We start from the raw sequence: 16,725 nt of genomic DNA, 5'->3' as shown, positions 1-16,725 counted from the left end.
AAATCCAGAGGGTTCAGGTTAGACAGTGTCAAGACAGTGTCAGTGTCAACTTGCTGATTGGACGAAGCAATTACAAAAGCTATGACACAGAAGTTTCTGCCAGAATTGGTTGAGTCCTGATGAAAATGGATGTTAGATTTTGCAAGTGCCAAATGGTGACATAACTGATGTGGAGCTGATCTGTCCAATGTCTTCTTTACCATCTTGGTATTACAGACCTTTTCCCATCAAAGCATAACGTGGGAATGACTGCCACACAGCCATTTTGAAAGCATAATATTTTTACTATAAAGCTACCCTCCAATGTGCACATCCATATTATCACTGTTAAATGGAGCAGATTAGACAGGACATTAGCTGCCTTGTGGGTCTTAAAGCTGTGATTCGTATGCTGTTAAAATCTGTAATCTCCTAGCCTGACCCAAAGCTTGTTGATGATAAAAGTAAATAGTAACACCAATTGAACATTTAGACTGTACAATTGGACTCTTCTAGCAGCAGGATCACATGTGAGCATGAGGTCCTAGCACAGTGCTCCTTGCATGTGGAGCATGAACTAGACACCTGAGCTGTGTTGTAATCAACCAAAGACCTATAAGTGTCAACATATCCTTTTGAAGGAAAGAAATTAGGCCAAAGTAACTCGCCTATAAGCATTTTAATCCAAAAGTGCCAGATAGATGAAACCACAACTCCATGCTGTGATTTCCACCACTATCATTGTCACTTTCTTGTTAGTTAATCTCATTCTATCTGCGTGGTATTAAAGCATGAAGAATTGGCTGTGGCAAATGAAATGGGCTACAAAATATCACTATTGTTATGTTCAAGACCTCTGTACCAGATCTTGGAGCTTTTCCAACAGAGCTGTTTCGTTGACATTGATGTCTTCCCAGCATTGCGGAAAATTGTCAGTTTTTCATAAATCTAGACAATATTTGTTCATCCAGCCAACTTTTCCCTTAATGCTCTTCCTGATTATTTATTGAAAGGTTGAAGGGATCACTTTACCAAACCTGTTCATTGGCTCTACCAGAATCACCCAGCTCCTGAATTTATCTTGATTCAAGTATGCACATTAGTTTGAAAGCCAAACAATGTATGAATAACTATCCTTGAAATCAAGGCAGAATTTCACTGAGTGAGACAATGACGGATGTTAAGATCAATTGATTCAATTGATAGAGCTATGCAACAAGAGGATAGCTGCTGGAAGCCTGTTGTTGTAGCATACTTATTACAAAGATTTCTCAGGGTGATGAGTTTAGACTATTTGCAATATTTTCTGCTGCAGGATTGGCTGCAACAAATCATCCAAGCTTATTTTGACAGTGCTTCCTAATCTTGCATCCTCTGCCATCAAAGCATGGAGTGGCAAGAAGATCCTAGAAACGGGTGAAAATCGAAGAATATTGCAGGTGCTGGAAATCTGAAATAAAAACAGAAAATGTTGGGGGGGGGGGGGGGAAATAAGCTCCAGGTCAGGCAGTTGAGAAATAGTTAATATTTCAGGTTAAAGATTTCAGAACTAAGAAAGAGAGGGTGAGTCTAAGTAGCAGAGGTGGGGGAAGGCAATGGGTGGAACAAAGGGAATGTCTATAACGAGGGTGAAATAACATGTCCATTAAATGGACATTTAAGCTTTCTTTGTGCATTGTGTTTCTAATGTTGTGCAGTCTGGGTGATATCTAGTCTGGCATAATGGCATGTGCCCAGCAGAACAAAATATATCATCTATTTCCTGCACCTCTGCTCTCACCCCTTTTTGACATTTTGACATCTTCACCTTCCACCCCACCAGCCTGTGCATTTCAAAGGACCGTCTTTCGCAATTTCCACCAGCTCAACCAAGATTCCACCATGAGAAACATATTCCCTTCCTCTCTCTCAGCATTTCGAAGAGATCAATCCCTTTGCATCTCCCTAGTCCACTCTTCCAACCCCATCTATTATCCTGTGTCATAGGCATAGGAGGTCCAATTACCTGTCCTTTCACCTCTTCCCTTCCCATCATCCAAGGACCCAAACAATTTTTCCACGTAGGCCATTTCTTCCAATGTGGAAACTTCTTCCAATGTGTTCACAATGTGACCTCTACACTGGAGAAACCAAATGTAGTTTGTGTGATCACTTTGTGGAGCAACTGCACTCATTCTGCAGGAGTGACCCTGAGCTTCTGTTTGCCTGCTGCTTTAATTCACTATCCCAATCTGACCTCTCTGTCAGTGGCCTCCTACGCTGTCTCAGAAATGACCAACATAACCTCAAGGAACAACATCTCAGTTTTCTTCTGGGCATGTTGCAGCCTGATGGACTTGATGTTGAATTCTACAACTGCAGATAATTTGCTCCTTTCGGATTGGTCATTTGTGTTGTCATTCCTCACTACCTTTCATTTGTATATTCTGGTCTGCTGGGCACATCCCAGTAGGCCAGACTGTACAGTATTGCCCAGACTTCACAACGTTAGCAATGCATTACACAGACAAAATACCTTAACTGTCCATTTAATGGCAACATTCTTTCAGCCAATTGCAGATATCCCCTTTATGCTCTTTGCCCCTCCCCCCTCATCTTATCTGCTACTTAGACTAACTTGCTTTCTCTCTCACTCTCAGTTCTGATGAAGGATTCTTCAACCTGAAACATTAACTGTTTCTCTTTACACAGATGCTGCCTGACCTGCTGAGTTTTTCCAACATCTTGCTTTTATTATAGAAACATGGGAGCAGGAGTAGGCCATTTGGTCTTTGGGGCCTGCTCCACCTTTCAACATCATCCTCTTCAATACTCTGTTCTTCCCTTTTCTCTGTATCCTTTGATATTTTTAACTTAAAGGAATATATCTACCTCCTTTTTGAATTTATACTTGTGCTGTACTACCTTCTGTATTAGTAAATGCCAGAAGTTCACAACTCGCTGGGTGAAGAAATATCTCCTAATCTTGTTTTTAAATGGCATACCTCACATCCTGAAGTTGTGACCCTTGATTCTGGACTCTTGCCATCTAGAATATTCTCCCTGTATCAAGTCTGTCTTGTCCTTTTAGAATTTGACAGGTTTCTGAAATCAAGATCTCTTTCCTATTCCCCTCCAAGTCATGTACTGTATTACCTAAGATATGACTTTAGCTGTTCATTGTCAGTAGTTCAAAATACAGAATTGCCAATATGTCAGTATGAGAATTGCAACACCTCCAAGAAAAGGTCTATAACCACCCATGAGTAGAAATGAACAAAACTTTATTCATGCAGGGATTATGCATATTTTAACCAACTGTAACATGAATATTTATTTTGCAAATTGTACATCAGGAAAATTATAAACAGGAATTTGCATCCAAACTATGTCCTTAAGATTTACTTCCCTGTCCATTTTTTATTTACTTGATCCAATAAATGGGCTGAGAGAGAGAGAGCGACATGCCTTAAGAGAAACTGGTCTTAAAATAGAAGAAATTACAAAGCTTCCTGAATGTACTTTTTCAAAAAAAAATTTAGAAAAATATTTCTTGCTGAAACTCTATACTTTTGACCAAACTACTTGTACATATTTTGTGCTGCTCTTGTGCTAATGCAACACTATTTTTATTTTTTGTTTGCTTCCATTGTTCCTTCACTGCTTGGGTATTATAGGATTTGACACTAACCATTTCAATTCCTTAAACAAAATAACTCAATATAGACTTGGAAATTGAGTGGATGAGTGTGCTACATCTCATTGCTCTATATATTAAAGTCTTCTGCAAAATATGGCAATAGTTCTGTAGTTTTGAAATATTTTAGGAACAGCAAAAGAAATAGAAGTAGCATTGGGCCTTGCAGTTTTTCAAACCTGCTCTGCCATTCAATAAGATGGTGGATGATCCCCTTAGTCTGTATTCCCATATCCCTTGTTTTGGTTGATATCCAAAAATCGATTGATTGCTGTCTTGAATAAACTAGAAGCAATAGCTTCTGGGATAATGTATTGCAAAAATTTTGCAAACTTCTACATAGAAGAAATTTCTTCATTTCTCAACTTAAACTGTCAACTACTTATCCTGAAACTTTGTCTAGTTTAATTCTCCAGCCGGAGGAAACTACATTTCAGTATCTATTCTGTCAGAACCTCGTACATTTAGTACATCTATGCTTCATTACTTCATGGAAACCAAAACTGCATAGTAGTGCAGATGTGGTTTCACTAAAGCCCTTTACAACTACAACCAGGCTTGTTTAATTTTACACCCTAACTTCCTTGCAACATTCACCATTCTATTTGCTGTATTTGCTTAACCAAAACACTACTGTATATCAACATTTTCTAATTTCTTACTATTTTTTTATTCTTTCTACAAAAGTGAAAATTGGTACTATAACTTATTAGTACTGGAAAATCTGATGTACAATTTGCACAATTACATTTACAAATACAGTTGAGACCTGCATATGGGTGACTGTGAAATCAGCTTGTATGGTAATTGCACTGCTTGTACATTGTATTTCTGTTGATTTTTGCAATCTAATCCAGATGTACTTTGCCTTAACTTTCTGGCCAGAATAGTTGGTTGTTGCAGGTATTTGTTGCTAGGAAAGTAAAGGAAAATGGTGGAATGTTTGTTAAATTCTGTAATCTTTCTGCTTTCAATTAAATTTAGGAATTGAGTGTTCTATTTTAAAATTCCACAATAGATATGTGTAAAATTTTGCTTGTGGGATCTTTGTCCAGTTTTATTCCATACCCAACTTTGCAAACCCATCTTGAATATGTATTTTGCAGTTGCATACTAATTGCAACAGTAGTATTGGTTTATTATTGTCACTTGTACCGAGGTATGGTGAAAAGCTTGTCTTACAACTCGATCGTACAGGTCAATTCATTACACAGTGCAGTTACATTGAGTCAGTACAGAGTGCATTGATGTAGTACAGGTTAAAAACAATAACAGTACAGAGTAAAGTGTCACAGCTACAGAGAAAGTGCAGTGCAATAAGGTGCAATGTCACAACAAGGTAGATCGTGAGGTCATAGTCCGTCTCATTGTACGAGGGAACTGTTCAATAATCTTATCACAGTGGGGTAGAAGCTGTCCTTAAGTCTGGTGGTACATGCCTTCAGGCTCCTGTATCTTCTACCTGATGGAAGAGGAGAGAAGAGAGAATGTCCCGGGTGGGTGGGGTCTTTGATTATGCTGGCTGCTTCACCAAGACACTGAGAGGTAAAGACAGAGTCCAAGGAGGGGGGGCTGGTGTCCATAATGTGCTCGGCTGTGTCCACAACTCTCTGCAGTTTCTTGCAGTCCTGGGCAGAGCAGTTGCCATACCAAGCCGTGATACATCCAGATAGGATGCTTTCTGTGGTGCATCGGTAAAAGTTGGTGAGAGTCAAAGGGGACAAACCAAATTTCTTTAGCCTCCTGAGGAAGTAGAGGTGCTGGTGAGCTTTCTTGGCCGTGGCTTCTATGTGATTTGACCAGGACAGGCTGTTGGTGATGTTTACTCCCAGGAACTTGAAGCTCTCAACCCTCTCGACTTCAGCATCATTGATGGAGACAGGTGCATGTACACTGCCCCCTTTCCTGAAGTCAATGACCAGCTCTTTTGTTTGAGAATAATCGTGCCAGAGGTACTGCTGCCTATCCTCACTGATTGCGGTCTGTTTGTTAGAAAGTCAAGGATCAAGTTACAGAGGGAGGTGTTGAGTCCTAGGTGTCGGAGTTTGGTGACAAGCTTACTTGGGATTATTGTATTGAAGGCAGAGCTGTAGTCAATAAACAATAGTCTAACATAGGTGTCTTTACTGTCCAGATGCTCCACAGCTGAGTGTAGGGCCAGGGAGATGGCATCCGCTGTAGACCTGTTTCAGCGATAGGCGAATTACAATGGGTCCAGATTGTCTGGTAGGCTCAACACAAGTAATGAATAAATTGAAAAATCTTGCAGTCAGTTGCAAATTGACTGCACTACTTGCCTTGAAAGCTGCCCACAATAGAACAATTTCTTTTGCCTTTGCCAATTTAAAATTACCTTTTGTCATCAATAATAAAGGATCTATGATGTCCAGCAATGATGATCTCATCAAGTAGGCTATGCAGAAAGTTATATTTAAGAATTCCCTCATGGCAAACTTGGAAGTAAAGTGCTGTAATTTTTAAATAACTTTTTCCATGTTTTACAGAGAACAAAAATAAGCAATTGTTTTTATTATTTGTTCATTTTTCAGGATCTGAGCAAGGCTGACAAGGCCAACATTTATTACTTATACTTAATTGCCCTTGAGAAGGTTATGTTGAACTGATGTATTGGGGCATGCACGTGGCAATTGAGATATTAATGTTAAAAAAAATTAATAAACATGGTATTTTAAAATAATTAAAGCAATTAGATTCTGCACATAAAATTTTATTTCAAGGCCAGAGGGCTTGTTCAGTAATTATATCTTGGCATGCCACTTAAAATCTCAGTTGCATTTTGTTCAACAAGGCTTAACTTGTTGAGGAGATTTTTGTTAAATCACAACAAGAGCATTGCATCAAATGTTGAAGTAGTTGTCAGTTAAGTTTAAAAGATTTCTTATCTGCAAAGACTTCAGCTGGGCACCCTTTAGAGGAGCTGGATCTCACATCAATTTTGGGGTTTTCATGTTTCAGTATGCAACTGTTGACAATTTTACCATCACATCTGTAAAATCAGGCCCAGTAGTTCAAGGGTTTCATAAATCTGTGCAGTCAGGCCCATTATAGCCTTTTGGAACTGATCTGCACTTAGCAGTGTAGAGTTGTATGTCAGCTGTGCTAGGGAATCTTCTCGGTAACAGTTGCATTGGAATGATTCCAGGTACAGTGTTGCTGTATATATGATTGCAGAGTGCTGTAAAATTTACTTAAACTGTAGGAAATTTGACAGAGAGATGCTTGTTTTAAAATGAGGACAGTGTTGCTCTTTGGAAGAGAATGTTTGAGGCAGGCACTTGACTAGTCCTTCATTGAGTTGAACAAAAAAACCTTGCTAGTTGCAAAATTTGGCCAGCTCTACCATCTTGCAAGGCATGTAAATTTCTCACTGTCACCTTACTTCATGGGTCCCCTGCTTCTTTCAAAGTTGTGCTTTTGGAGCCTGAACTCATTCTGCAGTCATATAAACTGTACCTTCAGTGAGATTAATTTTAGCAGGATATTCATCTGCTGTAAAGATCTGTAATAATTTAGTTAATCACAGTTTAGAATGAAGGGAGTGTAACAACTAGCCTCTCCCCTCAGCACACTCTGCCATGGAATAATTAAAGGTATACTTCTGAAACCTTTCCTTTAATTCTGGGGCTGTGGTCAGGACAATTTGGCAAACAGAACTTTGTGGTAGCCTTATTTGATGAGAAATTTGGTAAAAATATAAGTTGGGAAAACATTTATAGCAATTAAATTAAATATTGTCATGTATTACAGTAATTCCAAGTCCAATATATAAAGGTGCAAAGAAGAAATAGTGAAACTAAATGGGAACATTTCTAATATTTGATTGAACAAATATAATTTACAGTGTAAAATAGCCAAAGTGGTGAAATCTACTTTTGAATACATTCCTTGAAGGAAATGGCATCTTTTGTGATAAATACCTGCTTCCTTCTATTTTAAATTTCATATGAATCCTCTTTGGGAACAAACTGTCACTAGAAATATCTTGTGAGACATTTCACTCACCACCTTGTTTTCATCTGACTCAAGGGAAAGTGTATGTGAAAATGATTCATTGTAAATCAAACCATAATCATTTTCATTGGAAAATTTGTCTGATAAAATATCTTTAATCCTTTATTGGTTTCTTCCACTCTAGCCATTTCAAATGAAGGTATTTGTCTAAATTAATGACAGGCCCTCATGAAGTCCACGTACTTTGCTGTTCAACAAGGACACATTGTTGATTAATGTACAGCTGTCATGTTTTAGTATTTGGCTGAGGTATTAATTTCTTCTAAACTGCACCCATTTCCAAGAAAATGTCCATTTTTGACACTTTTAACTAAATGCTCAAACCTAAAGCAGCAATTTACCTTGTGAAATTGCTTTATGAAGGTTCTATCGGCTTGTATCGACATAAAGTATATGATCCCATGAAATGTCACTTTGCTACAGAGAATCTGCTCTGAAAGTGATTTAATGATTTCATCTATTGAATAGAAAAATGGAAGGGGGAAATGAATACTACCCTTTTCAACCTACATTACTTTACTTTATATTGCAGGTACCTTTTTACCATCCCTCTTTGTAATGATCTCCTTTGATACAAAATCCTGTTTAACAATTTCCTTTGTCCCTAGGAAATTAGAATTGGTCTTCAGGAAGCTCAATGTATTAATTTGAAAGACTTCATGGATTGAGCTTGTAATGCATTCCTTTGCTCTGTTTTTCTTGCAGGCTTTTTCAGTATTTTTTGTTTGTGTAGCATTCACATCAGATATAATATGCCTACTCTTCATACCAGTGCAGTGGCTTTTCTTTGCTGCCAGTACTTATGTATGGGTTCAGTACGTCTGGCACACAGGTATGTTCAAGTTTTTTCCAACAGATGTTGTCTTTATACTTAAAGAAAAGTAACCTGTAGGATTATAAAACTTAAGACTTGATTTAAATCAATGTTGAATGATTGAAATATATAAGTTTTTCTTTAACCTTACTGCCATGGTGATCCATTGCCATATTTCTGCATTGTCATGAGAAGGAAGGTCCCTCCCAAGAGAAAAATAGAATAACTCCATTTTGCATTTACAATACACTTTTTCTCAAAAAAATTAACTTTAACTATTGGATTGATTATGTAAGTAAGAATCAGCATTCTTGCAATATTGATCCTGCTTAAGATGAGTGACATCTTGGTGGCTTTGACTTAAATGCTAACGAACTTATCAATTCATTTTTTTCTTCCCTGTTCTGATTGCATGTCTTTGCAGAACTGAATGAACATACAAATATATTGTCATTAGCCATTTAAGATGTGCTTATAACCCTAATGTTCCATGCAAACCAATATTATATATGTGTTGGACCATTAACTACAGCAATTCATGCAAAATGGGAATAAAACCATTACTGCTGTGAACTGAAAAGAACACTTTTTAAGATTTATGCTTGATCAGATAGTAATAATTTTAAAAACGTGCTGCATAGGGTTTTGGTATTACATGTTAGAGCGTGAAAAGCAAGCTTTTTGTATAGACAATGTATTTTGCTTTATCAGTGTAAAGCCATAGCCTTGCCTGAATGCTGCCAATTGGAGCTTTGATATTCATTGACAATTTTTGTGAAAAATGTCAACTTTGAAAACTGCTTCATTATTCAAACTGAAGCACAATGTTAATATTTTTCAGCTTTGAATTTCAAATTCAAAACCACATAGAAACATTTTGAAATGTGCAAAAGTTTTCTGGCTTTTTTTATATTTCTTCCATTTTTCTTCCTGCCCCGCGCCCACCCCCTCCCCCTTCTACTCTCAATTCCTTTTGTGGATTGCCTCCCCGCAAGACATTTTCTTCTTCAGTCAAAAGTGGGTTGAGTTGTTTAGGGCGTGTCCTGGCTGAAACAAAAGCATAAAATGCCAGAAGTACTGAACAGATCAGGCAACATCTGTGAAGAGAGAAATGGTGGAGGGTTATTGACCTGAAATGTAGATTCTCTTTCTGCACAGATGCTGCCTGACTTGCTGAGTACTTATGTTTTCTGTTTCTACTTTGGATTTGCATTTTCTGAATTGTTACCTCTGAGCTCTTGGTTAACTTCCTTCCTGTGTGGAAGAATTTAATTCCCCTTGTTATCTTTTTCCATTTACTTTTGCACAGTGCCACTAATAGTCTTAAATTTTCTGTTAGTGTTTTAAAATAGTGATCTGTAAAAGAGCAGCCATTTTTCCAACTGATGGACTAAGTGGTCACTCATTCATAAATGTCAGTGATGTAGATGTAGTTTTACACGTTTGCTGCTCTGTACCTTGCAATCCACTTCATTGAATCACAGCAGAAGATCACAGTGTTGACAACCTTCAGTCATAATGTCCAATCACAACTTGAAGGATTTACTGGGCTTACTGGGTTAATGCTGTAGCGTGAACTTTGATTCATTGTCCTGGTTAACTTGGGTCGGCTGTCCAGTTTATTCCATGTGTTTCTGTATTTCATGGTTTTGCTCGTTCTGTTGTAACTGGGGTATCAAAATTGTGTTTCACTGATATTTTGGGATATATTCTAGTCCCTATTACTATAACAGTAATACATAGGTTTAGTGTTTGATAATGAAACCTGGGCTCCTTAGTTTAGTTCCTTACGAATGTGAAGGTGAAATATAAAAGGCAATTAACTTGAATGGATTGTATAACCTTGGAAGTGATGCCAATTTGTCCTCAACAGCAATTATTTAATAATTTATAAAATCCATTGTTATTTTAGTCACTTGCATTGATAAAATCATGAGGGGCATAGGGCGAATGTACACAATCATTTTCCCAGGAAAAGGGAATCAAAAACTGGAGGGCATAGGTTTAAGATGAGAGGGAAAAGACTTAAAAGGGACCCAAGGATGACAACTTCACACAGGGTGTGTATGGAACGAGCTGCCAGCGAAGTTGGTTGAGGCAGGTCTAAAAACATTTAAAAGACATTTAGACAGGTACATGGATGGGAAAGGTTTTAGAGGGATATGGACCAAACACTGGCAAATGAGACTAGCTTAGATGGGCATTTTAGTTGGAAGTGGGCCCTGCGGAGTTGGGCTGTGGGATCTGTTTCCATGCTGTATTACTCTATGACTCTATCATAAAATGCTAACTTTTAATGGAACAAAAACCTATTAGATGTGCTGAATTTCATTGACACAGGTTTTCTGGCTAACCAGGTAAGTTCTTCCTTCAGCTTGTGAAATGAGTTGCTAGCTCTAGCTTGGACATGGAATACTAAAAATACTAAACATTTCAGTTAACATCAGAGAAATTTATTGTAGGGCAAAGCTTTACCAATTGAATACACAATTTGCAATCCAAAACAGATTTTGAATAACATTTTTGCCATACAAGAAAAAGGATCTAATATTGTGTTATCCACCTTTTACTTCATTTAATGCCACAATATTGGATCCCTTATTCTGTATTGTCCAGTAACAGCTTTCCATTGAGGCAAGGGTCCCTGATTAAGAAATTTTAATTTACAAATTGGGTTTGGGCTGAATGGAAAAAGGCAAAACAAAAATGGAAGGTAGGTTTTAAATTTATGATTGGCACAGCTTCTTTCCTGAGCACCTGAATGCACTGTTTAAAATGTTGCTTATTCCCCCCCATCATTTTAGCAAGTTGTATGCCCAGTGCAATGCTAGAATGTGATAAAGCCTTAGGTTGTCCCAAGGTTCTGTGATTATAAGGCTGTTAATTTCAACTAATTCACCTGGGAAAACACTGCACTGAGGCAAGCTGTTACTCCTGAAAGGATCACGAAGGATAAATCCGGCTGAATCACTTTTAATCTTTTCACTTTTTTGACTGCTAGGGAAATTAAGTTTTGTGCATAGATTGCCGGGTGTATATAAGGGTAGGTAATACAAAGGAGGAGTATAAATTTCCAAAGTTGTGATGTGAACTAAATAATTTCACACTTGCTTATAACTTATTAATTACAGATGTATCTGCAATAAAAAATAAGAACATGAGAGAATAGTCAGTTTTGAACTTTGACCGTATGTCATATTACATTTCCCCATTTAAGCCCCTTTGAGTGAGTAGGCTAATTTGTGCTGAATGGCTTGCAGATTAATTCACAAATATCAGAGTTAAGATCGAACCTTCTTAAAACAAAACAATTAAAATAGAAACGATACAACCTACATAGAGAAAAGGCTTCAGTATCATCTCAACAATCACAACTGAGATGTATTGATATATGGTCTTTCTTTATATCATCCATTACCTTTTATTTGATTTTTAATGAACTTCGGCAAGTTGCCTAAAAAAAAGGATAGGTAATTTTCTTTACTTCCCTTAACTTGTTTGCTGTGCACTAGAATAACAGTGCCTTTTGCAATTTTTCACATTCTAATTGCTGAATTCCGAGATAGATGTCATCTTAGGAATCATACTATTAGAGGAAATGGGAACAAATAAAAGTTTATTAAAAGTAAATGTCCTAATGTGTGAAGAATTGAAACTGTTCACAACTCCTTTATTTGATGCCTTCAGTTTCTGAAATTTAAATTCAGATTTTCATCTGTTGCTGTTAATCTGATCCAAACTCATTTTGGCGTGGAGCACATCAAGAAACACCTTTTTAAGACATGCTGCAAATTCAGATTTTCCTACATTGGAATCTAATTTTCCAACTTGCATCAAGTTGTGGTTGATATATTTTGTAAATAAGTGGAAGCTACCTTTATTCCTTTTTGCTTTTATTTGTATGTTGATAGACCATTGTTTTATAGTTAATTTTTGGTGATGAGATGATACTTTTTTTCTTTTTCAGAAAGGGGAGTTTGTTTACCAACTGTATCACTATGGATATTATTTGTTTATATAGAAGCAGCAATCAGATTTAAAGATTTAAAAAATTTTCATGTGGACCTTTGTCGTCCTTTTGCTGCACACTGGTAAGTTGTCATTTTTCATAGCATCCACTGATGAAGGTATTTTTAATTTGCGATCTTTTCAGGATCTATGATTCATTCAGTAATGTGAACCCAATATCCCTGAATGATTGATTTGCGTAAGCTTGTCATTTATTACTGTTTATTCTAGCACCACCTCCCCTGCCATTATATACCACAAAAGCAAGCACTACAATACAAATGTTGGTTCCTTTAAGCAAAATAACACTGTCTGAAACACTTGGGATTCCATCAGCTTTCACAACTGCAGCACTGGTTATGATATTTGTAATGCCACAACATCTAGGTGTGCTACTCTATGTAAGGTATTTGTTTCTACCATTGTGATAGTTCCAGCAAATTATGATTTTTACACACAAGTATTTTGTTCTTGCTTGAGCGTGGTATGTTATTCATATTATCCAGATTGGTAGGAGAATCAATTTATTTGAGAATTGGGCGAAAGAGATATTAAAATTTCCAATGGTAACTCGAGCTCAAATAACACTTGCATGTTTATTTGGGAGATGAGTAAATTAACGCTAATTACTCCACAGGAGAAATAAAGCTATCATTTGGCATAGTAGTTGAGAGTACCTCAAACCAGTCTCCTAGCAAAAGTTAGTAATTAATTCAAAATGAGGATAGTAAACGTCTGGGTGGAAATGGAATTGGAGACAAAATATCAAAGACTGGGCTGATAAAATTCCAAATGGACACAGTAAGGGCAATAAATCAGATTTGGTTAGTGGAGGAAAATCAAAATAAGTTCTGATGGAGAGTAATCCATGCAGACCAAGATTCCCATCTAAGCTAGTCCCATTTGCCCATGTTTGGCCCATATCCCTCTAAACCTTTCCTATCCATGTACCTGCCCAAGTACCTTTTTTAAGTGTTGATGTACCTGCCTCAACCACTTCCTCCGGCAGCTCATTCCATATACTGACCACTCTGGGTGAAAAGGTTGCCCCTCAGGTTCCTATTAAATCTCTCCCCTCTCACCTTAAACCTATGCCCTCTAGTTCTTGATTTCCCCAACCCTGGGAAAAAGACTATACATTCACCTTATCTATGCCTCTCATGATTTTATACACCTCTAAAAGATCACCCCTCATTCTCCAACGGTCCAATGGAAAATGTCCCAACTGCTCAATCTCTCTTCATAGCTCAGTTCCTCAAGTTTGGGCAACATCCTTGTAAATCTCCTCTACTCTTTTCAGCTTAATAGCATCTTTCCTATAGCAAGGCTAATTCCAAATGTGGCCTCGCCAACATCTTGTACAACTGCAACATAACATCCCTACTTCTATACTCGATCCCCTGACTGATGAAGGCCAGCATGCCAAAAGCCTTCACTACCCTGTCTACTGGCAATGCCACTTTTGGGGAACCATGTACTTGTACTCTCTCGTCCCTTCTGTTCTCCAACACTCCCCAGGGCCCTACCATTGGCTGTGAATGTCCTACCCTGAGTTGTCTTCCCAAAATGCAACACCCTGCACTTATCCAAATTAAACTCCATTTGCCATTCATCGGCCCACTTGCCCAGCTGATCAAGATCCCTATATAAATCTGATAACCATCCTCACTGTCAACACCACCACCTATTTTAGTGTCATCTACAAATTTATTAATTATGCCTTGTACATTCTCATCCAAATCATTGATATTGATGGCAAGTAGTAATGGGCACTGACCCCTGGGGAACACCACTAGTCACAGGCTTCAGTGTAGAGAATTTTTAAAAAAATGGGATTAGTGTAAATGGATGTTTGATGGTTGGCATAGACTTGGCAGGCAGATTAATTTTGTAACTTCGTAATGTTGTAGCTTGGGTGTATTCTGAGTGGTGATAACTTTAGTTTTAACAAAACTCCTGGAGCTATTTAAGTTCCTAATACTATCATTTGATTATTTTTCCAAAAGTCTATGATATTGGACTTAATTTGAGGGATCAAACAAATATATTTTGTGTGACATGGTGAACCACACAGTCCAAAAAATTGTCAAGCTAAATCTTATTCGTAGTTAATATAGTGCTGATGACTTCAGTATCTTCAGAGAAGGCAGAAGCTGGAGAAGGATTCTCTCTTGCCATAACCTATTAACTCCTACTGAAAAGTACATATGAGAATGATTGCTTGTGGTATTTCTTGTGGATGTGCAAGTATACCCCAGGAAGAATTGGTATCTTTAGTAGAGGAGAAATTGGAGGATGGTGGAAAATTACTTCATAGATCCTAGATTTATTTATTATCCAGCTCTGCTTCTGTACTTGCTGGATTGCATAATTAGTTCTAAGTAGCTTCCCTGCATTGCTGAGATGTGTATCTTACAAGGTTTTAATAAAAAGGAGTTTGAGATGTACTCTTCACAGATTTCTTATGCTGAAAAAGTAATAGAAATTTAAATCCATTCCATCAATTTTATGGAAAAGTGAATAGAAGTAAGTGAAAATTGTTTTCACTGATCTGATTTTAAAAGATGATAACTTACCTGCTTGATGATTGAGATTTCAGAATTTATTTGTTTAGATAATTGACTTCTTCTTATCCTATAAATAAAGCATTGGCTATCCTGTGGTGACGCTGGGATTTGGCTTCAAAAGTTATGTAAGCTACAAAATGCGATTAAGAAAACAGAAGGAAGTCCAGAAGGAGAATGAGTTCTACATGCAGCTCCTGCAGCAGGCCTTGCCGCCAGAGCAACAGATGCTACAGAGGCAAGAAAGAGAAGCTGAAGAAGGTAAGCATTTATTGAGGTAATGCTTGTGGACAGTGTATTAATTAATACTGAAGTTCTTTGGAATTGTGTGCACTATAAAACGGGTTAGCAAGCTTTCTAGTTCAGTGACCTTAAGGAGGCAAGGTTAAAAGATGCCTCTTTCCAATTCCATCACGCAGAAGTGGCATATCAGCTGTATAAACCCCTATTTAGCCAAAACACCACTCCTCATCATCTCGCCTCTCCAGCCTCTGATTCCTAGTACAATGAATTACATGTTTTTATTTCTTTGAGAAAAAGTAATCTGTTAGTGTTCTTGGGAGCATAGATGTGTCATTGAACTTCCAAACAATACTACAAATTTGAGGGGATAAGCTAAGTGAGTGTTTACTGAAATTGTGAAAAGTATTGTGAAAGCCTGCAGTACTTAATGAAAAAGAATTGAAACCATGGCAGAAATTCTTTAATTATTTATCATTGAAATCAGTAAAGGGTATCCTCTCAAACAATTTAAATCTGTCATTTGACACATTAGAAAGAGTGGATGAGGGTACTCCATAAATAGTATCCTAGCAAAAGTTACGAATTAATTTACAGTGAAGATGGCAGAGATTTTTGTTGTTCATTAGTGATACAAGTTATTTATTAGCAAAAGTCATTAAACCAGAATTGGTCCCAAAAATTCATCTTGTTTTGCATCTACATTAACTGAGAAATTTTGGTCAGGAGCATGTTGCAGTGTCCTGATGTTTTTTTTAGTAAACTGCAATATGCTCCTGACCAACTTGTTGTTTTGTGCATTTAAAATGAAAGTATGATTAAAGCTATTATTTTACTACCACTTATCTTGGCACAAGAATGAATGAACTGTGTGACGTCTTCAGATTTTTTATTATTGGCTTGAGTGTAGGCTAGTTATTAGGTTATTTTCTAATTGTATTCTTTTCAATTATTGTACCAGAATTTCGTCCTTTTCAGTTTTGTCATTGCAAAGCTTTGAAGTGGTTTCTATCTCGCTGGCAATTACAGAAAGCCACACATGGCCTGGTTGATGGTGTAAAGTTCTCCTTATGAAAACTTGGGCACTTGTGACTGGCCTTGTAATTAAAGCTCACAGCCTAACATAGTCATACTCACCAACAGAATCTCATCTTTCAAGCAGTGTTCCAGAATCCTGTACTGAGATCTCCAGATGTATTTTATCTTACCAGCAGGGTCAACCTTTCATAGGGGATTTCAGCTGTATACACTAGAGTAGGAATGTCTCTGGGAGTCCGCAATGTTGCCTCTGGAGCACATGAAGTTAGGCATAGACATGGAAATCTCCTGCTAATTACCAGTATACAACTAGCTCAAGAAACTGTACTCCATGTTGAGCACTACTTGGGTTGAGGGTAGCAGTGACATAAAAT

The 16,725-nt window shown here is 37.4% G+C and overlaps 1 protein-coding gene across 1 annotated transcript in view; it reads left to right on the top strand.

Moving 5' to 3' along the window:
- The window catches only part of maco1b (macoilin 1b), a 71,356-nt gene that overhangs the window by 31,229 nt on the left and 23,402 nt on the right, over nt 1–16,725 (top strand). Inside the window, exons 4-6 of the mRNA XM_052036450.1 lie at nt 8,393–8,519; nt 12,469–12,592; nt 15,156–15,334. Coding sequence (XP_051892410.1) covers nt 8,393–8,519; nt 12,469–12,592; nt 15,156–15,334 — 430 coding nt within the window. The remainder of the gene's footprint in view (nt 1–8,392; nt 8,520–12,468; nt 12,593–15,155; nt 15,335–16,725) is intronic.

Source organism: Pristis pectinata, chromosome 22 (assembly GCF_009764475.1).
Source record: "Pristis pectinata isolate sPriPec2 chromosome 22, sPriPec2.1.pri, whole genome shotgun sequence".
NCBI lineage: Eukaryota > Metazoa > Chordata > Chondrichthyes > Rhinopristiformes > Pristidae > Pristis > Pristis pectinata.
The sequence above is the reverse complement of the archived record's forward strand: the minus strand, read 5'-3'. Positions and strand labels throughout refer to the sequence as shown.